Source organism: Amphibalanus amphitrite, unplaced genomic scaffold (assembly GCF_019059575.1).
Source record: "Amphibalanus amphitrite isolate SeventyFive unplaced genomic scaffold, NRLGWU_Aamphi_draft 000019F_arrow, whole genome shotgun sequence".
NCBI lineage: Eukaryota > Metazoa > Arthropoda > Thecostraca > Balanomorpha > Balanidae > Amphibalanus > Amphibalanus amphitrite.
Genome location: NW_024881515.1, coordinates 176,623 through 201,659, shown reverse-complemented (window position 1 = coordinate 201,659; position 25,037 = coordinate 176,623). Strand labels below are relative to the sequence as shown.

Here is a 25,037-nt window from a genome sequence, read left to right as displayed (position 1 = left end):
ACCTTGACCACGTTGCCTCAAATTCGGAATTTTAGGGCATACTTCTGATGCGCCTCGGTGAACCTTTTCCAACGCCATCTTGCACGTGTCGCTGCGATGCTTAGCTTCGGAAATATAAACATATCGTTCCGCACGTATGCGTAGCACGAAGTGTAATAGCAAAAGGTTTCCACGTGCCAAGCATGTGGACCGTGCATCTCAGCACACCTATTCGTACAACGCCTTCAAGCGTTTGTCCATGTTGTGCCGTTGTGCAGAGTTTTAGGTGCTTAGGTCAAAGTTTTCGAGCATCGGAGAATGCCTCATCAAAACATGTTTTTCGCCCCGAGCATGTGCAATATGTACCTATCTTTCGGTGCCGATTATTCCATATGTCAGTGGCTTGGTACCGGGACATGTGACCTACAAATTTGGCACCTGGACCTCCCTTGGATTGGCTTAAAGCGTCGATAAAAGGTTTTTGTTCTCAATGTGTTTTGTCGGCAAGTCACACGCGCCACGTGACAGAGAGTGACTCGGGACCTAAACCATCACCTGCCTCCAGAAATGGCACGTCAAACGGCACCACCATCATCTCGATCCGATCATCCATTTAAAAATAATTACAAATTTATTTGCTTTACAACGTTTCACAGCACAGATTTTTGGCGCCGCTTTGTCGGCGCCACTATCTTCCATGGGAGGTCCCTTCGAATTGCCAGTCCGGTTTATTTGTACGTCTATGAATTTGTACCAAATTATCTGATTTAGTAGTATCGTAAAACATTTCTTTTTCTTTTTATATCATCTGTTCCCAATTGAAAACAAGTCCATGGTGCCTTACTTTACATTTCCAACAATTATTTTCACAACATCAGATACTTGGCAATGGATTGCCCTCCCTTCAAATTTAGTTTCAACTAGGCCTGTCTAGTGGGATACTAGAAAAAATATTCCAAGCACCAGTGACGTCACAATTTGTCCAACCTTATGTTCTAGTAATCTTGGTCGTGCCGAGCCGGTTGGGTTTATAGTCGTTGGCGGTAGTATTGCGGCACAGTCTGCCTCCTAGGGGCTCATCAAGACACTGCGCAATGCAACACGACGAAGCTGCTAGAATCTGCTCGAGCCAAACTGATAGTCACATCTCCAGTCCGCAAACACTATCGACAATTTGTTTGCAGATATCGGAAGGTTAGGAGATGTGAGGATTTGAGACTGAGTTGAGTTATTTCATTGACTGCTAAAAAATTGTGGTTGAAATATGTCGATTATTTTTTTACTAGAATAAAAAGTTAACGTTTTTTCCCATACAATGTCCTTTCGCTATTCACTAATTTGTTTTACTGCCTCGAACTGTAAAACTTTTGTCAATCATTTTTTCCTCTTAAAAAAAGGAGCCGGAGTCGCCCCCTTTTTTGACGGCTCCGGCTCCGGCACCGGCTCCGGGCTATATTGTTTTACGGCTCTGGCTCCGGCTCCGGCTCCGGGCAAAATATGCCGGCTCCAGCGGCTCCGGCTCCGCACCGCTGATTTTAACTGTTCCCTAAAGATTTTTAAACGAATCCCGTCATATCTTTTTTCTAAATGACGTTACAGTGATTTATGTCAGGGGTGTAGTTTTATATCTCTTTGTGGGGGGCAGATGCACCCACAATCCTGGATCATATTATTATATAATATAAAATTATATTATAATATGCCACGGCGCCCTTCGCGTGCTCTAACGGCGTCCTCCTGACCGTCTCGCGCCCTGCATCCCTCGACTGTTCGGCGCCCTTCTGGCCTCTCAGCGCCCCTAAACCACAAAGCGTTTTCAATCACTCGGCGCCCTTCTAGGGGAATGGCGCCCTTTTCATGGTCTCACGCCGCCCTCGCAGCCGTCTGACGCCCCTACGTTTGGCGCCACTCCTACTGGGTGGCGCCCCTCTCCAGTCCGGCCATGAATAACTATCAGCTATGAAATCAGGAGGTCAAATTATGTCATGTGATATGCTTCTTACTAGCACTTGGGGTTCGCAACGAAAGTAAAGGCTGCCGGTCCTAAAGTAAATAAATACCGTGATCTGACTGGGGGGGGGGGCAGGCCGGTGACTGCGGGGGTTTGCCCCCCCCCCCAGAGACGAGGCCCTGATCTGGGCGGCTGCGCGGAAGGGGGGGGGGGTCACGGCCCCCTGTGGCCCACCCTGTCTACCCCACTAGAGCGGGGAGCTCCCGGTGCCGCAGCCGACTCTGGGACGGACCAGTTAACATGTTAGACGAGGCCCTGATCTGGGCGGCTGCGTGGAAGGGGGGGTCACGGCCCCCTGGCCCCTGTGCAGTGGCCCACCCTGTCTACCCCACTAGAGCGGGGAGCTCCCGGTGCCGCAGCCGACTCTGGGACGAGGCGCGCGCGGCTTCCATCAAGACAGCCCTGACATCTAGTGCGAGGCCGTGGAACTAACTACTGCCAGCGAGAGCAACGAGCCCCGACGTGAGGCTCTGGCCCATCTCTGGCCATTCACGTAAATAAAATTTTTAGAGCATCAGCAGTAATCTGCTGAAAAAGGCAACCTAGTGACAGATTGAGGTAGTCTAGTCTTGATCTACCACCTAGCGAGAGCCGAGAGAACACCCAACAAAAATGTGATCTTAAATCGAGTGAAAAAAAAACTTCATATGGAGGCCCGCGATGTGGCAGTCATTGCGCCGCAGAGCCAAATGTGAAGTACGTTGGTTGTTTATAAACATTTTGGGTGGTGGCAAGGCTGTATGGTGGTGGTCGGTGGTGGAATTCTCAGGGGTGCGGTGTTGTTATTCTTTTTTTTTCTGTTAAATTTAGCATGTATCATTCATCCATCATTTAGCATTTATTTCATTTGTCATCAGCTATCAAGTCTCGATTCTTGACCAATTGGCTGATAGTCTTTTCGCCACCTTGACCTGCTCATGTTGATGTTCGTTGTTGTTGTTGAAGAGTTAGGGCGCGCCTGCTCATGTTCGTTGTACTGACCAGTGACCAGTGTCTATGTCAAGCATCAACAGCTGCCTCAGGCTTATTCTGAAAGCTATTTTTTATCAAAGGAAATAGTTCACTTTTAAAATAGGGTTTGAACTGGAATAGCAGTTCCATTGCTTGAGCTGAGACAAGCACAAATAAGGAGCTTTTACGGCCCAATGATCACCCTAGGCAATGATATTCCATTGCTTGTCCCGTAAAAAGGTGCCTTGCTGAGGAATGTGTGCCTTGCAGGGGTCATTTTCCTCTTTTAAAACTGAATTGAAATATAGAAAACAATCATTTTTATAAAAAGGTTTTATTTTCCTTGCTGATCATTTTCAGCATAAAAAATCATAAATCCATTGCAAAAAAAAACTAATTTCGTGAAGGTGAACTTTTCAGGGCCTCCTCTAACATACCCACTGGGTGGGCAAATGCCCACCCAGTCACCACAATTGCCCACCCAGTGGCGTCGATTTGCCCACCCAGAAGCAAATGCAAAAATTCTGGTCCGGCCGGACGTCCGGTACTACCTTTCTGGTCTTAAGCAAACTGGATGCTGTTTGAAGGCCAAAAAAAGTTTTCTGGTTGCCCGATATTCAGGGGCGTAGCCAGGATTTCCTCAAGGAGGGGGCCAAACGCACAGGGGCCCAAGATAACCCCCTCAAAATCCAAAAAGCCATCTGGTTGCATCCAATATTTTTTGGAGGGGGCCCAAATAAATAGGGAAAAAATATTTATTAACAAAAATATTAGAACTTAGGGGGTAAGCAGTCCATGGGCCCTGTTAGATAGGCCCACGAATAGCTTCATAGAGTCGCCAGTCGGTTTTGAGGGCGGTCTGAGGGCCCGTAGGTCGGATGAGGGTTCTTCAGACCGTCAGAGGCCCCTACAGCGCATGAGAGCCTCGTAAGCCGTCTGAGGGTCATATAAGCCGCCTAAGGGCCACTAAGACCGACAAAAGCCCTCCTTGCACTTGCAGAGGCCCAGTCATGCCGACGGAGGGCTCTCTTAGACAAACTAAGGACCCGTTCAGGGCATTTGAGGGCTTTCTCAAACCGATAGGGCCCCCTCAAATCGACAGTGGATCCGATCCGAGCTCCCTCAAACCGATATAGGGTCAGACCAACAGTCGGAACGCATTGATTCTGTTTACACACCGTTGGACCCAAGTTGATCCCATCCCATCCAACTGGCCCCCTGGTTTCAATAGGGCCCCAAGGCTCTAAAATTGGGGCTCTCTTGGCCAAAGTATAACTACTCAGCTGTGTCAAAGGATCTGCCGCAGGGGCCTTTGCGTCGCCAAGGGCCCACTGTGTCAGCCAGGGGCCCCTATAGAATAAGGACCCCTGGCTTCCAGGGGGGGGGGGCATGGTCCCTTTGGCCCCCTCATTGGCTATGCCACTGCAGGTGACAAACGTTCTTCCAGGCGACCAGGGGGCAGGGGCCAGGCGACCAGGCCCCCAGGCGACCAGGGGCCCCCAGGCGACTAGCCCTCAAGCGACCGGGGCCCCCTAGGCGACCAGGGGCCCCAGAAAACCGGGGGTCATCGGATGAGTGCAGGGGCCCATTGGGTCATCAGAAGGCCAGAGAAATGAAACTTCGATATCAATTTTCTTCCGAGTAAAAGACGTTTTATCCAGTGTTTGAAAAATATCCCGGGGCTTGAGGGGCTCTCCCATGGCGCGTTTTGCGCTCAAGGGAGGGGGCCATTGCCCCCGTGGCCCCTCCCCCTTGGCTACGCCCCTGCCGATATTGTTATTCATGGACAAAGCCAGCTAAATCTCTAAATACGGCTGAGCTGAACAAATAAGCAAGAATCATTACCGGTTCGGGTAGCCTTTACTACAATGTATTATGTTAGTTAGCCCTCGCCCGATGAGGGGGGTTGATGCACCCCCCTAAGGCTTTTCACAAATAACGTAAAAACGGCGGCGCTCAAATTTCGCATACCCTCTGGGGCAACCTTTTGGCACTTGTCCTGAAAATTTCAGGTCTCTAGTCTTTTCAGGTCAGGTCACCAGGTCACAAACCCGGTACAAGGTCAGGGGAAAATTGGACTAACAGTTTAGCGGCAACCGAATGCCAGAGTTTTTCGTTGATAGCGTGAGTTCTATAGCACGTAGCGCTACCAAATTTAAGACACGACTTGGAGCATCTGTTTGTCACTTGGCCTTGGAGTTTTAGGTTCCAGTGACCCGAGGTCAGGTCACAAGGTCACAAAAACTGGTGCATTGTCAAAATAGCAAGAATACCGAATAAGAATACCTACCTACCACGCAGTTTGCAGAGGGCTGTACATGTAACTCTGGAACGAATCGCTCGAGCATTGCTAACAAGGGCGCACACAAGGGGGGGCACACGGGCCCGTGCCCCCCCATTCGAGTTGGGGGGCCCAACTCGAAGGAAGGGGCCATTTGAGGCGGCCTTCGGCCGCCTCAAATGGGCCTCTAACTAATCCTTAGACCACCGAAGACCGTGTACAACGGGCCCTCAAATGGCCTTAAAGGGCCCTCAGATGGTTTCAAAAGGCCCTCAGATGGCCTCGAAGGGCCCTCAGTTAGCGTCATAGGGCCCTCATCTGGTGTCAAAGGGCCCTTAGATGGTGTCAAAGGGCCCTCAGATGGTGTCAAAGGGCCCTCAGATGGCCTTAAGGAGCCCTCAGATGACCTCAAAGGACTCAGATGGCCTTAAAGGGCCCTCAGATAGCCTCAAAGGGCCCTCAACTAACGTCAAACGGACGTCAGAAGGCCTTAAAGGGTGTCAAAGGTCCCTGAGCTGGCGTCAGAGGGCCATGCCCTTGCGTCAAATGGCTCTCCGAAGGCTCTAAAGGGTCCTTAGCTGGTGACAGAGGGCCCCCAGCTGGCGCCAAATGGCCATCAGTAGGCCTCAAACGGTCTTCAGTTGGCGTCAAGCGGCCCTCAAAAAGCCTTAAGGGGCCCTTAGAAGACCTCAAGGGGCCCTCAGAAGGCCTTAAAGAGCGTCAAAGGGCCTTGAGCTAGCGTCAGAGGCCCCCCCCCCAGCTAATGTCAGAGGGCCCTGAGCTAGCGTCAAACTTAAAGTGCCCTTAGCTGGTGTCAGAGGGCCCCAGTTGGTGTCAGAGGGTCATCCATTGGCGTCTAATGGCCATCAGAAGGCCCAAAAACGATCCTCAGCTGGCGTCCAACGGTCCTCAGCTGACGTCAAGAGACCCTCAAAAGGCCTCAAAGGCCCCTCGACTGCTCAAAGGGCATTTAGAAGGCCTCAATGGGAACTCAAGAGACGTTAAACGGCCCTCAAAAGGCTTGAAAGGGCCCTCTGCTGATGGCAAAGGGCTCGCACCTGAGTCAATAAGAGCCTTGTCAAAAAACGGACCTGAGAAACCTTGTCGGCCCTGGTTATCTGCGGGACTCCTACATTTACCTGAGTGGCCCCCGTTTACTGAGGGGCCCTGGTTATTGATGGGGTCCCTGGTTACTTAAGGGGCGCCTGGTTACCAGAGGGGCCATGGTCACCTGGTGGGCCCCTGATCAATTGAAAACCCCTGGTCATCTGAAACGCCCCTGATTACCTAAAGGGTCCCATCACTTGGATTCAGTGACATAGCAAGGGAGCGAGGGGGTACGTGCCCGTTCTCGGGTTTAAGGTTCCTTCGAAACCGAGGGGCCCTGCGGCGCCAGTTGGTAGCAGAGGGTTAGCGCTGGCCGCACTTCAACTCGGAAGGACACCACAGGGCTTGTGGGGGGACGTTATTGGCTCCTATGTAGCCACAATTATCTTCATAAAGGCCCAATGCCGGTTTCTGAGAGACCTCGCCGGCCGCTCAGGGCCCTAAGCAGTAACGGCCAACGAGGGATTGGCTGCTATGGCTCCACATCCGTCTGTGATTGACACACGGTCCACACCAGTGTTTCTAAAGGCACCCACAATGGCAACTGCGAGGCCCCTCGCCCCACCTCCAAGGGACCCCCACTAGCGCATCTTAAGGGCCTACACCGACGCCTCTGAGGGCCGCGTACCAGTGACTCTGAGGGCCTCTTACCAGCCTCCGAGTGTCCTTGCCAGCCTATGACGGGCCACTTTCCACTTGCAGGCCATTTTGCAGGGCCACACACATGCCAATGATGGCCCCACCAGTGTCTCTAAGCCCTAAGACCCCGCAACGGCGCCTGTGAGGACCCAACACCAGCGCATCTGACGGCCTTTCAGTGGCACCTCTGAACGCGCCACACACCGGTGACTCTGAGGAGCTGTTGTTGTTGTTGTTGTCGGTCCCCGCAGCCGCGGCGAAGCCGCGGTGTAGCCTAGTGGCTCTGGAGGGCCCTGAAGGCGGCCACCAGGGCCGCCACTGCATCGCTGCGCCGAACCTCCTCTGGGGTCGGCAGTATGTTGCCGATGGCCTGGGTCCGGAGGCGGACCCCCATCATCCCCGGGCATGTCATGAGGATGTGTCTCGGTGACTCTGAGGAGCTCGCTCGCTTCGCTCGCTCGTAAAATACCATGTAAATTAGGCATTAGTGTACATTAGGCACACTCCTCGGGCATAAATGATACTTTTGCTTGCCAATTTTCCACATTTTCTCATGCAAAGACCGTTTTAAAGAGACCCGTCTGCCAGTGAGACTGGACCCACCGTGCCTCCCTCCTCCCATCGAAAGGTCCTGGGTACATCCTTGCCTGAGCTGACCCCGGGCGCCCGGGTGACTCGCGGGCCCGGGGTCAGGTGACCAGCAGGTGACCCCCTCTTGGGCGAAATTCTGGGTACGTGTCCGATATGCATCGTACATAGTCCTGTTGATTTGATTCATCGGTTAAGCATTAAATATAAGTTATAGGCTGGATCTCTAGTCTGTGATCCCGCATCGTATCAGATATAATGACATTTCATGTCGATGTGCCTAAAAAAATATGCGAATATACGTGAAAAAGGAGTGCTGCTCCCGCTCCTACACATCCGGGCCAAACAGTGACCGGCCCCTGCTTCTAGCCACCCGGGGCCGGTCGGCCGGCCGGCAGTCAGTCGCTGCCCGGGGCTGATTTCTGAGGGACCTGCAAAAATGTTTATTAATGAAATGGTTTACGTAATAAATTAGATGATTAGGTATATGTACCGGCTCAGAGTCGCATTTGAGAGAAAAAAAAAACAGCCCAGCGTAAACATATATATGTTTTGAAAATTAAGCTGGTACCGAAATAATTGTTTTACCATGCATTGACAAACCAATTGCTCAAGCTTCAAACCAACCGAAATATAGCCCCGTGGGCCGTATTTTTTTTGGGGGGGGGGGGCCTTCGGCATGGGGGGCCCAGTTCGAAGGTCGTGCCCCCCCCTTTCAAAAATCCTGTGTGCGCGCCTGATTGCTAACCATAAAACATACGACAAACGTTAACTTTGCAAACTATCATCTTATTTCCAATAACGGCACTGCTTATTTCGCCTCACCCCCGCCCCCCCCCCCCGGTAACAGGTTATGAAATTGGTTGAACCCCAAAACAGTGGCTGGATCCACCCTTGGGCAGGGGAGTAGCGAAAATTTTGCCCACCCAGTGAAAAATCCTTAGAGGAGGCCCTGGACTTTTCCCTGTAAAATGTATTTTTCCAGTATCATGTCAGTATGACATTGCCTTCTGAAAAATACTTTTATTAATTGATATAGATTATTGTTACAGAGTAGTCAAAGACATACTTATTAAAGTTTGTTTATTAAGTCCACAGAAGAAGCAATGAATTCAGTTGCAAAAGTACATATATACCTTATTCGGTCTGGTACTTTTTAAGTGGGGAAGTCTGCGGAATGGTAGGTACAGGTTGACACACATCAGGATCAGCGTGGATCTATAGCAGCACCTGACAGACTGTCCGTTTCTGTAACGGTTGAGTCAGCTCGAGGCCGACTATCGGAGCAGGTCGCACTAGGATTCAGGGTATATAGAACAACCTAGGATCTGCACCGTATTCTCCGCCACTCGACAGTGGTCTGCCCCGTGTAAACGGCACCGAGCGCTGCGGGTATGGAAGGATCGAACTTCCTTACGAAAGTGCTTCGATTGTTTTTAGGTCACTTGAACAAGGCCATGTCAGAACAGATCATCGAAGGTAAACTTTTCCGAAGCCATCGAACTCCGGCACTATGATGCGGTCGATGGCCTCCCTGGTCGTCGGCTGGTACTCGTCGCAGAGCCGATGGGCTGCTCCCCGGCACTGATGGGACTGACGGGAGGCAGGGGTGCAGGCTGCTGCCCGGCGTTGAGGGATGCAGGCTGCTCCCCGGTGCTGACCGGACTGACGGGAGGCAGGCTGCTCCTCGGCGTTGATGGGACTGAGGGATGCAGGCTGCTCCCCGGCGCCCGGCACCAAGGGGACTGAGGGATGTAAAGTACCAACGACGTGACGTGACCAAATGCCTACCACCGCTTGCATACCATTGCTTATGGACCTTAGCGTGGGCCGGGAATGTCGATTATTGGTAATCAAATTTTGATGTATCGCAAAACGGAGCATATCATGTCGTGACTCTCCAACACACCCCTAGCAACGGAAGTGCAGCGCATAAATCATGAAGGGGAGTGGCAAAGACAACAGCACGTTACTATGAGCAGAGCCGGGGCCATCTAGCAGCAATGGTGGCTGGGAGGGGTGTTTATTTAATGAGGAGGCGCCCGGAGAGGGCGAGCAGCGTCGTTGATACGCAGCCGGCAGCTCCATCTGTCATTGTATGTGGATCGGCCGTATTAGATTTGCTGGCAATGGATATGAATATCGACCTGTGTCGTAGATGACATTTGCTCAGTCTTTTACGGTTACTTGTTATTCGACCCTAAATTACGACCGCATGTGAGGTTGATGTGAAAGCTGATCACTTTGGCGCGGTAATATGCTGTCTGCTCTCGGCTCGAAAGTGGCAGCTCTTCGAATCAAAGTGGCAGCTCTACGAGCCAGTTAGGTCGGTCACCTTCGGCCTTGGCTGTAGTGTAGACGCACAGGCGTGGTCAGAAACTGTTTCACAAATCACATATCGTCGTAGCACGCCACATCCCTCGTAGGTTGTAGGTGAGGTTAATTCAGCCCAGTTTTCGGACCGTCGCCGTACCATTTCGCGCGGCGAGCCGCGTCCTGCCCCGGCCGCGGTCCCCGTGTTGTGTTTTGGTGGCAGCCGCCGCCACCGGGCCCCTGACGCCGCGCCTGGATTCCAGACGCGCTGCCGAGGGGGGCTCGTCTCGTCTGTATCTCTATGGGCGCGGCGGCCCGGCCCAGTCCGACTCGCCGAGCAGCGGCCTCCCGACGGACGTGTGCCGCAGTGACCGGTCCGCCGCCGCCGCACTCAGCAGTCAGCACTTCGACCACTGAGGTATGGACGATGTGGATATAGGTATTATAGGTGAACAGCTGTGTTGAGGTTAAGTTAAACATGAATGTGTAACATCCCCATGTAACGTGTAAACATGCCCATGAATGTCCACTTTACTTGTTATTAGGCATGGCCCTCTCGTACTTTGTAGCATTGAGTTCATTTACGAAGGATTGTGAGGGGACTGGGCGTTTTAGTTGATGTGAAGACGACATACGATTATTTGTTCGAGCTACTTGGGTAAACTTCATGACAGTGTTTAGCAGCCTTCCTGAACTGACTGATATCTGTCAATCGTCAATATAGTTACTGACCCAAAAAAGTTTATCTCCTGTTTATTTAGCATCTCTCGCTGAATCGCTCTGTCAATCACTTATTCGCTCACTCTCTCCCAGACTCGCACTCACCCGTTGATGTTTCACCCGCAGCCCCGACCGACCGTCTGACGACCTGCGAGGTCCAGTCCACCACTCGGTTTTTGTCTCCGCCGTCCCGCCATGGCCTCTGAGGAGAACCTGGGCGTGGTGCTGCACGCCAAGAACGACGTGCGCGTCGAGCCGCTGCCGATGCCCACGGCCGGCCCCGGAGAGGTGGTCGTCCGCATGGACTCGGTCGGCATCTGCGGCTCCGACGTCAGCTACGTCTACAAGGGCCAGATCGGTCACTTTGTGGTGCGCGCGCCCATGGTGCTGGGCCACGAGTCGAGCGGCGTGGTGCACGCGCTGGGCGAGGGCGTCACCGAGCTGAGCGTGGGCGACCGGGTGGCCATCGAGCCGGGCGTGCCGTGCCGCCGCTGCGAGCAGTGCAAGCGCGGCACCTACAACCTGTGCCCGGACGTGGTGTTTTGCGCCACGCCGCCGGTGCACGGCAACCTGTGCCGCTACTACCGGCACGCGGCCGACTTCTGCCACCGGCTGCCCGACTCTGTGTCGCTGGAGGAGGGCGCGCTCATGGAGCCGCTCTCGGTGGGCGTGCACGCGTGCCGGCGCGCCGGCGTCACGGCCGGCCACCGGGTGCTGGTCTGCGGCGCCGGACCGATCGGCCTGGTCAGCCTGCTGGCGGCGCGCGCGCTCGGCGCCGTCGAGGTGGTGGTGACGGACGTGACGGCCGGCCGGCTGGAGCTGGCCGCCCAGCTGGGCGCCCAGCACACGCTGCTGGTCGACTCGCGCGACGCGCCGGCGCTGGCCGAGCGCGTGGCGGCGCTGCTGGGCGGCCACCAGCCGGACGTCACCATCGAGTGCAGCGGCGCCGAGCCCAGCATCCAGCTGGCCATCCACGCCACGGCCTCGGGCGGCGCCGTCGTGCTGGTCGGCATGGGCCCGGCCGTCGTCTCAGTGCCCATCATCCACGCGGCCTCGCGCGAGGTGGATATCCGCGGCATCTTCCGGTACGCCAACTGCTACCCGACGGCGATCGAGCTGGTGCGCCGCGGCCTGGTGGACGTCAAGCCGCTAATCACCCACCGGTTCCCGCTGGAGCGCTCCGTGGAGGCGTTCGAGACGGCGCGTACCGGCGCCGGCGGAGCTGTCAAGGTGATGATCAAGTGCCAGCCCGAGGAGTAGCGGCGCCGGTCACCAGGGGCTGATCGCCGCGTCCGGCCGCCGTGACGGGCGGGGCGGGGCCGGGGTGCCGCCACTGTGTGCCTGTTTTTGCCGGGAGTCGGGCGGAGTCTGGTCGGTAGTGGTCAGTAGCCGGGCTAAAAAAACGGTTTTTATTTCTTTTATTAGATGTTATGTTATGGAAAATACTCAAGATAGCTAGGCCTACACTAGGTTTAACACCTGCATGTATTCTTTATATGATTGTATGAAGTGATGATGTATGTATCATGTGTCCAAGGGACCTTCATTGCCAGAATCTCTCGCTCCAAGCATACCCAGGTTCATACACAGCACAGCTTCTGAAGTAATGCCCCTTGTACAAAAACGTCGCAGGTTGTGGGGTCGTAGTGTGATTGGACCTCCCCACTCTACTGCCACAGCTCATGAGCTCGGAGTTGGGGTGGGCCTTGGCTGTCGAGCCACCAGAGTCCCTCTGCAGTCTGTCGGGCCAGTGCTGACATGTTCAAATAAACTGTGGGCTTCGGAGGTGCAAACCAGTGCAATACATACATGCCTGGACCCTAGCAATGCCCTCACTGTGGTGATGATAACTGCGATTATCTCGCACAAAACTATTTGTAATCTGATCTTTGAGGTCAGTGAGTGAAACGTTAAATTCGGAAATATAGTTACCCAAAGAGGCTAATTTCGAAGTGGGTTGTTCGATCATTTCCTCGCCTTCCTCTGTCGCCACAGCCTAGTGGTGCCATCTAGCTGGGCTGACAGCCGCCCTGCATTGGCTGGACGGTGAAGGGTGAGGCCAGAGGGCGCTGCGGTAGCGAACAATGGCAATGAACTGAAGGATGGATCTCAAGATCACAATTTTGTTACGTAAATAGGACTGAGGACAGCCTCCCGATAATGCGGGGTCTGGTGACGCATACACGCTCGATGTAACGCAGACCTTGCTGGCTAAGGCAGGGGTCCTTACGCCGCTCTCGCTCTCCTAATCAGCCCCGGAAGAGCTGAAGCGCGCCAGAGTCTCGGAAGCCTGTGTTTTGATCCGCGTTTGTATGCCAATCTTTTTGTGGAGATTAAACCAGCGTCGTGCAGGGTGCGTACGTGCGTGCGTGCGTGTGTGCGTTTGTGTTCGGACCCCCCCCCCCCAGGATGTGACGTTTCATAGATATCTCAGCGGCCAGCGCCGCCGTTTTTCGCACACCTGTTCATGCATCTTTTCGGCATATGTGAGAATTTCAGACCCAGGTCGCTTAAGATAAGGTCACTTCAAGTGACCTCATCCCAGAAAATCTTAGAATGCTCGCTATAGCTACACCGACTCAATGATCGCTTTGAAACTTTCAGAGGTTGATAAGAGTAACATTATGTGTAAATGTATATATCGGGATTCTGATATCGGTGACCTAAGAACATTCTAAACACTCTCAAACATCGGGTTACATGGAAAGTTGACACACTGAACCGAAAAATTGCACCCGTGACCCATCCTTATGTCCTAGCAGACATCTCGAGTCAAGTCATGTAAGGATCCCACTAGTTTTTAGGCCACTTTTGATAGAAACATGCTTGAGCGATGAAAACATCTTAGATGTGTTAAGCTCGACGATACGGATCGTCTGATATGCAACACGACCTTTTCCGGTCAGATCAGGTCCCCTTGACCTGAGGTCAAATTTTCGAAATGACCTTTTAAGGTCGTCAACTAATAGTTAATTCGACTCGTCTCAACGAGAGGAACACGATCCTAGCAAAAGTAATGTCTTGACTCTCTCGATTCAAAAGTTATTGAAGAAATAGGTGCATTTTTTGTAAAACGGCTATTTTTAGTTTTTACCCTCTGGCTAGTGGCTAGAGGCTAAACCGTTGACCTGAGAGGTCAAATCTGAGTGTAATGCGCAAAAAGAGCATTCAAAAAGTGCTATCGAATGCGCTTTTCCCCGGCGCTGTTGCTCTATTGGTTCCCGAGTTATGTGCCGGACAAGGTGTTAGGTTTTCGAAAAACGTTGAAAGAAAAAGCGCATTGCCCGTGACGAGACTAGGAAGCCGATGATAGGTAAGGTACCCAATTTTAAGTTAAGGCCTTAGGCCATTGGCTGACTCAGGTCCTAGATTAATGGCCCGAAAGTCGGAAAAGTCGGGGCCTGCTATAACATCGTAAAGTGACGGGTGGTTATGGGGTTTCGGGGCCGGATCCTGATTACGAATTTCGCGTTAGCTTTGATCAAAGATGATGTGGTCATGCATATGCAATATGCATTTGGGGTAGGTCGGGTCAGGCCAACCAGTGGTAGGCGGCCTGCCGGCTATCCATAGTAGGGGTCAACCACCAACTGACATGAGCTTCGTAACAAGTTACGTAGGTATCAAAACAACATCATTTAACATGTTGGAACCGGGAAAAGTTTATGCTTATGATGACTTCTGATGACCTGACGGTTGATCTGACATAACTTGACTTTCGAAATTTTAAGCAACTTTTAACTGCCTTTCGAACACCCTTGCTGCATTGGGCTGCGCGGTGCCAGAGGATGGGTGTTTTTACGCCCTCCCCCCTTACGTTTCGATAAGTTACGATTGGACCACCGCCAAACTAAACTATTGGACGCGTTGCGACAAAAGCAGAATCGGGGCTGGTTACGGAGCGAGCGAAGCGAGCGGAGTCTTTCGTAGATTAACGGAAATTTCTGAGTCGTGCGGACGCTTTTGCGAGGCTTATATATTCTCAGCAACCACTCGACCGATTTACATTACATGCGGTAATTTTTGTAGGGTAGCTTCATTCCTTCTACCAAGTATTGGACTATTCCCGAATCCCGATGCATGTGGGTGACCCCTTATATATCTCGGTAACTACTTGGCCGATTGCGCTGAAAGTTGGCATGTAGGTAGTCACCCACTAGGCAATGCATATCCATGTGCCAGAGTTGGGGTGCTGCTGCACGTGCGTACGTGGAGGGGTCGTTTCCAGATCTCGAGAGCGGCTGGACCGATGGCGCTCAAATGTGGTACACGGTTAGGGACCGGTTAGTATAGGGTGCCGTGCATAAATCAGTTGGGACCCATTTTACACGTGCGCACGTGCAGGGTGCCGCTCCCAGATCTCGAGAACGGCTGGGCCGATTGTGCTCAAATTTAGCACATGTCGCAGATTAACCGTGCATTTACCCTAAAAAAAACGTTTATAATCATATTTCCTCCTGGATTTTAAACGATGGAAGCGTATCAAATAACTTATATGGCAGAAATACTGACACCTATTGCCCGCTATTGGGCTGAAAATAAGAAATGTACCTATCAAGAAATCAGGATTAAATCAGAGCTCAGTATTCACAAAAAATCAGCTTTCTACATCAAGTGCGTTCCTTGCCACTGTAAAAAAGCGATAGGGTACCGGCGAGGGTACGACAGAGGCAATCATTCCTGATTTAGACAAATCTATCCGTGGTTGTCGCCCGTCGTTTTTTTTTTTTTTGCCAACGTAACCACAGCACGGCTGCACCTGCACCGTTGATTGATGGGACGTGGCAGTACTGTCAAACACCTTTATCCAATAATTTCATCACGGTATCGGTTGTCGTAATAAAGCATCAGATATAAGCTCCGCCAGCGCAGTCATTAACGCGCGCACCGACGGGGGTCGGTGTGCGGGTTAATAACTATCCGTAGTAAGCTATTTTCGAAGATATCGGGCTAAAACTTCCTGGAGTAATTCATCGGTATATGTTCTATCATATATTTTCCGTTTTTTTTCGAACAAAATTAAACTTTATAGGGGGAAAATAAAAACATAACTTTTGAGTTTTATGTGATTAAGTATACCTAACTTCCAAAATTTCCAAATTTCAAATCCGAGATAGCAGTTTTGTAGCTCTGTGTATTTTGAGTCCTCTCGTGCAAAGTAATTGGATCTAGCTTAAAAACTGAGCTGTTGGGAGCGATGGGGAGCGATTGCCGTAGTTCAATATTTTGCATCAAAATCGACCGAACATGATGTCCTTATGACGTCATTTCCAGTCGACCTATGGTAGCTACGAAATTTTATTTTAACACGAGGTGTCAAATTGATGCAGCCGAAGGTACTTTAATTTTCGTGTTGATACATACAGCGGTTTAGAAGAAATCGCAGAAAAACGAGAGGGGCTATGAATAGCCCCCTCCAGAAAAGGGAGGGGGAAAAGTGGAGGGGGGGGGGGCCCTCCAGTGGAGCGCGGGTTAAAGAAGCACCTAAACGGCTTCTTTTATAACCTGCATTCTCTTGCCCCAAGCAAGAACCATATACCTACCCATCGTTAAAATGGGTACCCACTGGGTATAGAACAGTGAAGCTTCTGTCAGACAGCACAGGTGCATTTCGTCGGCTCTGTGCCAATCAATGCAGGACACGTGTGGGCGCCATCTAAAAGACATGTATTGCACACAGTGTTGGCCGCGTTTGTCGGCGGGATGGACAAAGAATAACGGTATTTATCGAGCCGCTGGGGAGGCCGGCGACACAGCCGTGCACTCTGACCCACCGGTGACCCGCCAGGGCCTTGGCCCGCCGCTGTCGTTTCGCCGGTCCCGCGGCACAGGAGCTCACCGAGACACGCCTCTCTTTGTGGCGAGGAAACAACAGATATTAAAACTAAGCTCCGAACAAACAGCTCCACTCCGCCCGCCGGCGGCGCTGGGAAGATGGGTCTCCTCTGGAGGTTGCACGCGCTGCCCGCTCGTGTGACGCTCTAGGTGCGCGGCTGGTACTTGGGGAACTTCCTGCGCGAGCCGCTCGTCTGGCCGGTCCTCTTCTTGCTGACGGCTGAGGAGCCGCGGGATGGGGCCGGCGAGGAGGGGGACGAGCTCAGGCCGGGGCTGCTGCCCGGGATGACGACCACCTTGCCGCCGGTAGTGCTCCGACAGCGCAGCTTGGGGCAGCAGTCGGGGAACGGCTTGGTGCGGCTGACGCTCGTCTGACGACAGCCCGGCTGCTGCTCCAGGATCGGACACCTGTCGGGGACACGCCGCACCGTCAGCTCAGCCGGCGCTATCGCGGACAAAACGGAGCTACAAGCCTCCATTACCAAAAGGTGAACCGAAGGAAGGACCTTTCAGACCTGCGTCATCAGAAGCTTTCTTACTTCACCTCAGGTCCATCTCCACTCACTACATAAACCTCAGCTCATGACAAACCGACTACCACCTGCCAAACATTTTCGGCTGTCCCCACCAATTACCCCGATACTCGGCCACCCCGTGCCAACCCGTTACCACGCGCGCGCCGTCCAGCGCCCCGCCCCGCACACCGTCCAGCGCCCCGCACCCACCCTGTCGCCCTGCTCACCCGTCCTCTGTGATGGTGAGCGCCATCTCGCCGTTCAGGTCCTCCCTCAGCACGCAGGTGGCCAGCTTACAGCCGGTGGTGGTCCACGTTTCGCCCAGCTTGGCCGACTTGCCCGCCTTGTTGTCCTGACATTCTCCGGAGTGACCTGCAACCACGGACAATGGAAATGGCGTGGGTGATAACGGCGACATACACGTAATATATCGGCCGGGTGCCGTACAGATTAGATACCGGTAGCGGAGATGCTTAAAATCATGGATGGATCCTTACATCACAGGTTAGAAAAATCCCCAGCTGCTTGAATTATAATTAATTATTCATGCTGCCGCTGCTGCAGGTGTGAGCACCAGCAGTGGTGGGCGGATTTAGTTTACCGACCTTTGAAGAGACAAATGTCCCGGGGGTTCGGGCAAATCCCATCCGCGTTATCTGCATTCCCGCAAGCAGATATCTTTTTTTAATCGTCCTCAATTAAACGTCACACTCTGCCGTTTTCACGCCAGCAGACGGACAGCCTTATGGCGACAGCCTGTGCACTGTTCACGGCTCATGTATGCATGCAACTCACGCAATATGTCTCATCAGTAGCCACCAGCGGCCTCAGACCCGGGCGCGGGTCCTCTCACCTGCGGTGGCCGGCGCGCTGAAGTACTCCTGGTGCGTGTGCAGCGCGGCCGTTTGGTGCAGGCTGCTCGCAGCCAGCAGCACCACCAGCAGCACGGACGACAGACGCGGGAACATGGTGCACCGGTGTCGGGACGCGGTCTGGGCCCGGCCGCGCCGCCCGCCGCCTAAATACCGGCCGCCGGTCGGCGCGGCGGCGGCGCTGCAGCCTGCCGGCGGTCGCTGCAGCGCGGTACCGCGGTACGAACCCTGAGCTCCCCACCGCAGTCGAGACGACCGGCTGTATCCGGGATCGGGCGGGGGAACCGCGCCCTGGGACAGGGGAACCTTCCCCGCCGGGGCCGGGCAGGGGGGACCGTGCCCCGCAGACACGGGGCCCGCTGGAACAGGGGAGCTGTGCCCCACTGGGATCAGGTAGGGGAACCTTCCCCGCCGGGACCGGGCAGGGGAACCGTGCCCTGCAGGTACGGGGCAGACCAACTGTGCCCCGCTGGGACAGGGGAAATGTGCCCCACTGGGATCAGGTAGGGGAACCTTCCCCGCCGGGACCGGGCGGGGGAACCGTTCCCCGGGCTGGCACAGGGCGGGGCCCCCCCACAGCTCTGAGCTCCCCGCTGCGGGGGAGCACAGAGCTGTGCCAAGCCGGGACCGGGACGGGATGGTTAGTGGATAGTGGCTCAATGCTATCTACATTCGATTTGGACTTATATGTCTACAACACATTTGTAAAAACATATGCAGATCAGGCGTATTTCAATGCGTACCTAAATAAATGAAAAGGTGTTGTTGCCCTTTAGCCCTATTCTGGGCGGGCTCCGAAACGTTCGGAATCGGGCGGGGCTTTCCCCCCTCTCAGATCTTGAAGACCACGAATTAGAGCAACAAACGGTAAACGGCATTTGACAGTTCGTTGTAAACAATAGGTCTTTACCTACAACTTTTATAGATAGTTTCTTTTTGGGCAAGTCAATATTGAGGCCACCAGAGGTTATGAAAATAAAATGTTTGAAACAAGTAGGGTGAATAGGTCAAAAACGCCCCCATTAAGCGCGAAACCTTCTGACACTAAACCCAACACAGATTACTCAAACCTTTGGGCACCATCATGTAGCTCATTCTTTTTGCTACGTTTTGAGACCAAGAAAAGACACCTGCGTGTGGTATTTAACCCCCCAAAAAGGTTTTCGCATACCCTTACAAAAGGGCGTTTTGCCCCACACCCTGGGTAATACGCCCATACCCATGTGCAAAGCGCCCCCACCCCATCCAGCAACAGAACATGATGAACATGGCAGAACTTGAGGTCATTCTGACGTCATTTGTGGTCAACCTATCATAGCCTTTGGAATAAAATTTTGTTGCAATGTGTAAAATGGATGCCCGGAGGAGTCCTGAAAGTTTGGTGACGATATCTGCAGTCGTTCAGGATATATCAGCAAAAAAGGACAGGGAGAGGCCTTTTCGGCACCCACCTACAAGGCGCTACCCTGCACTCTCACCACCGTGCAAAACGCCCCCCTTTCAGAAAACTGGGGGCGTCTTGCCCCATGCAGCGAGTAGGCGTCTTTCCCCATCCGCTCCATTTCCGGTCAACAAAATATTGACAAAAAACGCGCCACTAACGCCGCAGCATAACAAATTCAACAGAATGACAATAAAACGCAGTTTTTAGTGATGTGCACAATAGCAAGTTTTGTGATATAAAGAGGGCATCAAAATATTAGGAATCTTCTGTAAAAACAACAAAAACAACACCCAAAACCAACATCAGCACCTACCCACGCTGTTCCTCAAGACGCAGAACCGGAAATAGAGACCTACGTAAACAAGCAGCTGACTGTTCTGAAAGACAGGATAAAACACATATCCGTCGATAAGAAATACGATTTTTTTAGGGGAGGCGTTTAACCCAGGGGTGCGTTTTCCCCACAGTTACCCTACTTGCATGTTCTTGATAGGTCAACTTTAGAATTTGACCTAGGAAGTTCAGTGTTCACGCTGGATACCAATCAACGCGTCATGACCAGGCATACAGCTTGATACCATTTCCAACTCTTTAGCACCATCACATCGTGATTTATTGGCTAAAAACTATTGATGACTTCACAAGACCTCAGGTGACCCTTCCCGGTGCCCCTGCCAGTAAATGGCACCTGGGTCATTACAGATCAGAATTCAGATAGTCTGTCACAATCCTGAAAGAATTGGGTGGTTACTGGTTTTGACTCGTTTATTCGAAGCAGGGCGTATTCCAATATTTCCCATAGGCTTGTAATGTGAAGATTACGACTCTGACCTGACCTCAGGTCACAGCTATACAAATTATGAGATATATAACTTACACATGCTGGTACTGTTATGAAGACCTGAAGAGAGGACATCGTTCCGTGAAAACCTCTAGCTCTGACGTGATTGCAAACTTTTCTGAGGTGGGGTCAACAAACCCGTTTTTGTTTGTCGGGGGACCTTCTCGCCCCCCCCCCCGCCCGGAATAGTGTTAATTATATAAATGTAAAACAAAATCGGTTAGAAAGGAAGAGTCGTCTCTCAAAGAGCACCGACCGATAAGCTGCAAAACCGCTAGATTATAGGTGTACTCGTATGATATTCTAAGAGGCAAGTCTCGTAGCGGCTTTGTTACCGGACCGAGCACGATTTTTCCGGTGTCAAATTAACAGAGGCGCACTCTGAGGTCACTGGGACACACGTGAACTGTGAACTAGGAGGAATTTTGTTTGTGCTCTAGCGCACATGCATCGGAATCCGCACGTAGCCGCGTCACGGTGCAGAAGCCTTCCGAGACGTCACAATTAAAAAGCCTCCCGATCATCGAATCCAATACTGACACTAATCTCTGGGGATAGATTATAATTAAACTACGATAACGTGTGTGCTGAATTTTTTATATAGCCATTGATAAACATTTCTAGGGAAATCGTTTGCTGGACTGCTAAGTGCGTTACAACTGATAAAAAATTGCATGGTATGTTTTTGAATCAACTGTAAACAATCACACTCATTTGCACACTATCAACGTCATCCCGACAATTAACAAGAGAGCAGCACCATGTAAGCAATGTTGAGTCCACGACATTTGTTCATGGCCGACGACCGTTCACCGTACCTACTAAGCACTACTTATCACATGAAAGCGCGCTTCGCTCATTTGATCGATTGATTTGATGGTTTGGTGAGCGTTGTTCGAAGCATTTGATGTTGCTTGATTTTAATTCAAAAGCCGCGTAAAGAAAAGCAGAGAGGTTTATGTAACAACTTTTGCATGAACATTAATCATAAAATGCAATCTTTAGATGACGATCGAGAGCAGTGCTTCCTTAATGATTCAGAATTGCATGTAGGTAGACATGTGGGTAGACAGACGAAATCCTCCCCAAGACATAAAGATGGCCCTTTTAATAGGTGCACACAGCGCAAACGGTTTTATCCTCCAATAGGTGAGGTGCTGGAACTTAGCGCTGCAATGTTGCTAGGGTCATTAGGTACCTAATTCTTGGATAGGAGCTCGCCAAAACGTTACACACTACATAATCATGCCTTCTGATAGGCTTTGAATCCTACTGTTCATGCCTCCTGATAGGCTTTGCACCCTGCTCACGGGCCTTTACAGCCACCCCCGGGCCGGCATTGCCTCGGCTCACGGGCAGCTATAGTGACGTTGCGTGCCCACGATACGAGCAGCGAAACGACACCCGGCCGCCGAGTGACGGAAATACCGCGCAGAATTAGCCGTCTGATCTCGATAAATATTCCCCCACATAACTGCATCCGCAATGCAGCTTCTGCTGATTCGGAGCGCACGCTTCCTGCTCCGTGGTGCTTTGGACCTAGATTCAGTACTTTTCTCTAAAATCAGAAACATCGTTTGAGAGCTAGAAATAGAGCGTACAACACTGCAATAACTCCTTTATCCTCAGTCATATCAGGATCTGTTGGGCTTATCCTGAATCACGGACGCAGTCTCCCTGATCTCGTCTGTCTGATCTCACGCCGGCCGGGTCGGCCCCGGCCGGAGAGTAGCGGTCCCCGAGTCACTGAGGTCAGTTCTGTCAAACTCCCTCTCTCAGCAGACAGCGGCAACAGAGGTGCGCTCAGGTCAGATATGACCAAGATTGTGCTCAGTGCCAGCAGTGGCAGCCGGGAGGATAAGCATGCACTCCGTCTCCAAATTACACCGTCAAAATTATTTCCGTATAAATAAATATAGCTGGGTCTTTACCGTTGCACAATAAGTGAATTATTTAATGATACAAACACAAAACAGCAAATATCACTTATGTCTGTTTAATCAATGAGAAAGAAAGAGTCCAGAAGACCTACAGCGCTTAAAGCCTACATAAAGCCGTATATCCGGCTCATTTCATCAACCGCATCGCTAGCTTTTATTAAAGGCTTGCTTTGACGTCATTTCTAATGAACAGTGAATTGTGAATAGCAGATAAAGCTGGTTCCCTGCAGACCATAACACACAGAGACTATTACTGAATTAAGTGATGTCAGACGCGAAGCGACCATTGAAAAACGTATACATCTTTTTCAATAGCAAATCTCCCTGGATCAGGTACATATGTAAAAGACGCCTCCTTTCATCTGCCGCGGCCGGCCGCTCGAGGAACGGGGATGTGCAGCGATCTCCGGGTCGGCAGACCGAGGGCGGTAGAGATCAGATGACGTATGCAAAGATACACGGATTTGTCGTGCGTTAGGTGACGGTGGTCGCACAACGCGGAATGCGAGGTCCTGGTAGGCTCCTATTTCTCTCAGGGATGTCGGAGTTACTGGCGATTGTGTATTACATCTGTCAGTATTCATAATTTTCTTATAATGAACAATGAAGGGTAGCTTTTCTAGCTTCTATGATTGTGAGATCACATACCTATGCATACTCCAAAAAACCATTCCAGTTCAAACTCCAAAAACAGTTCAAAAAACCTCAGACAAAGCAGAGTAATCAGCAAAGCTTAGAGCTCACCATGAACTCTGGTAATGGTACCTATAGGTACACAGAGGTTCACATACGGCTCACCGAATAAAAACATACACGAATCAGGCCGGGTAAAAATATTAGCAGTTCCATGATCATCCTCTCAAGCTAAATTGCTTCAAATCTTCATTTTTGAGGGGATAAATTTTGAGCTTATAGCAAAAGGCGCGATGCGCAATAGGAGACGAGTGACTAAAAACCAAATAAAAAGATGCGAGATTATTTGCAGCAGTATTGCAAGGGCTACTATTATTTCAACACTTATCACGCAGTAGATCCCTAAAATAGCGTGCCAATCAATGACACCTGTCACCACTGAGCAGCTATATATTACGGAAAGAAGATGAGCCACTCGCTGGTGAAACTATTATATACCTAATGGATCAATAAGTCACAGCCAGAATGAAGCTGGACCTTCTGCATCATAAAGGCTTGGCTAGTTGCCTATATAACTTAGCATAAAATAAGACACATTAGGCACTTGCATCACATGTCTAATGAGTAATGACAGTCTATGAGCGATATCGTATTCCTGCAGGGTACGGGCGGGCGGGCGATGCGGGCGGTTTTCATTTTTTTTTTTGTGCGTCGTTTGCGGTATTGTTTGCGGCTTACGGCGGTCGGGCGATTGTTTTTGTTTTGTTTTTGCGATGTTTGCGTTGGCGTTTTGAGCGTGCATTTTGCGCGTTTTGCAGCTGTTTGCGTTTGGCGGCGGGCGGGCGTTTTTTTTCCCAATAGTTCAAAGTTCCAACCTTCGGATCCGCAGTGCTGTTCGAAAAGCGCTGCCCGGGCCTATCGTATTCCCAGGCTATCATCTCGATTCCTAATATTCATATTTCTTTATTTTATTGAGCATATCGTCTACAGAGATAACCAACAGACTGAGCACCATAGCGCTCCATGGAACCATAACCAGCTCATAGGCATAGAGTAATTACTGAAAATGGATATTTACCCAAGTTGCAACAGTAATGCATTATAAAAGGCACCATGGAAACGCGCCGTCATGGCGACTACAACAACAAAACAAGAAAGGAACATCCCGGACTGTCACGGACATCAACGCCGCACAAGCGGCAAGCACCGGGGATATTTCTAATTTCTATTGCAATTAGGATGAGAAATGAGGATTTGAATTGAGGTGTTTAAAATGTTGGCAGATGCTTAGTTTAGGATCACTGTCTGCGAGGGAAAGATCGCCGTCAAAAGCGCTCAGACCGATCATCAGTTGAAAGCTGCATCTAAGTGGCAACGACTAGCCTCGGCTACTGCCGCATGCTTTCAAATCTTTCTAATGGCTCCACAGGGGTGCACTGTGAACGCCAGAGCGACCTGCAGCAGCTACAGCCTTTTATTGCAGCCTTTTCGCCTGCAGCAAACAACAATATGGCATCCGCAACCCGCTTCACCTGAGACGGGACAATGACTATAAAAGTTATATGATGTTTAACGAGCAATTGGCAGCTGAGGATTAGGGTGGCCGGGGGCCCAGCGAACGGCGCATCTCTGTCGCACTCGAGTGGCAGATAAGGTTCCCTCTCGCGTCTTACCGAGAGGAGCCTTAATCAAACCACCCGGCACCGGGAGCTCGGCTTTATGCAGTTACTGCGCCATGAGGTGTCCCCTCTCATCGCAGAGATGCCCCAAAACAGCGTCGAGCAGCCCGTATGCCTGACAAAAGGCTGGGACATGGATATGATTGAGCCTCTTTTCCATGTGATTACGGAGCGAGCGAAGCGAGCGGAGTCTTTCCTTAGATTAACGGAAATTTCTGAGTATGAGCGGCCGGCCGGCCGGCCGGCCGGCCGGCCGGCCGGCCGTGGTCACGGTTTTGCGACGCTTATATCTCAGCAACCACTTGACCGATTTACACGCGGTAATTTTTGTAGGGTAGCTTCATTCCTTCTACCAAGTATTGGACTATTCCCGATGCATGTAGGTGACCCCTTATGCACGTGCCACGTGCAAAACGAAGAGGTGTCACTTTTGTAATTGTTGCAATATCTCGGTAACTACTTGGCCGATTGCGCTGAAAGTTGGCATGTAGGTAGGCACCCACTAGGCAATGCATATCCATGTGCCAGAGTTGGGGTGCTGCTGCACGTGCGCACGTGCAGGGGTCGATTCTAGATCTCGAGAACGGCTGGACCGATTGCGCTCAAATTTGGTACACGGTTACGGAGCAGTTAGTAGGGTGCTGTGCACAAGTCAGTTGGGAACCATTTTGCACGTGCGCACGTGCAGG

At 51.6% G+C, this 25,037-nt stretch overlaps 2 protein-coding genes across 2 annotated transcripts; one reads left to right on the top strand and one right to left on the bottom strand.

Annotated features, from left to right (window-relative positions):
• Nucleotides 1-2,710: 2,710 nt before the first annotated feature.
• On the top strand, nt 2,711-12,534 carry LOC122389095 (sorbitol dehydrogenase-like). Its single transcript, XM_043380790.1, has 3 exons — nt 2,711-2,761; nt 10,133-10,287; nt 10,716-12,534. The coding sequence occupies exon 3, from the start codon at nt 10,785-10,787 to the stop codon at nt 11,847-11,849; it is 1,065 nt and encodes a 354-aa protein (XP_043236725.1). The 5' UTR covers nt 2,711-2,761; nt 10,133-10,287; nt 10,716-10,784; the 3' UTR covers nt 11,850-12,534.
• Nucleotides 12,535-16,240: 3,706 nt separating this feature from the next.
• Nucleotides 16,241-18,774, bottom strand: LOC122389085. The gene is made up of 3 exons (XM_043380778.1): nt 17,793-18,774; nt 17,167-17,311; nt 16,241-16,832 (listed from the first exon to the last, which is right to left on the bottom strand). The coding sequence occupies exons 1-3, from the start codon at nt 17,905-17,907 to the stop codon at nt 16,571-16,573; spliced, it is 522 nt and encodes a 173-aa protein (XP_043236713.1). The 5' UTR covers nt 17,908-18,774; the 3' UTR covers nt 16,241-16,570.
• Between the last annotated feature and the right edge of the window lie 6,263 nt (nt 18,775-25,037).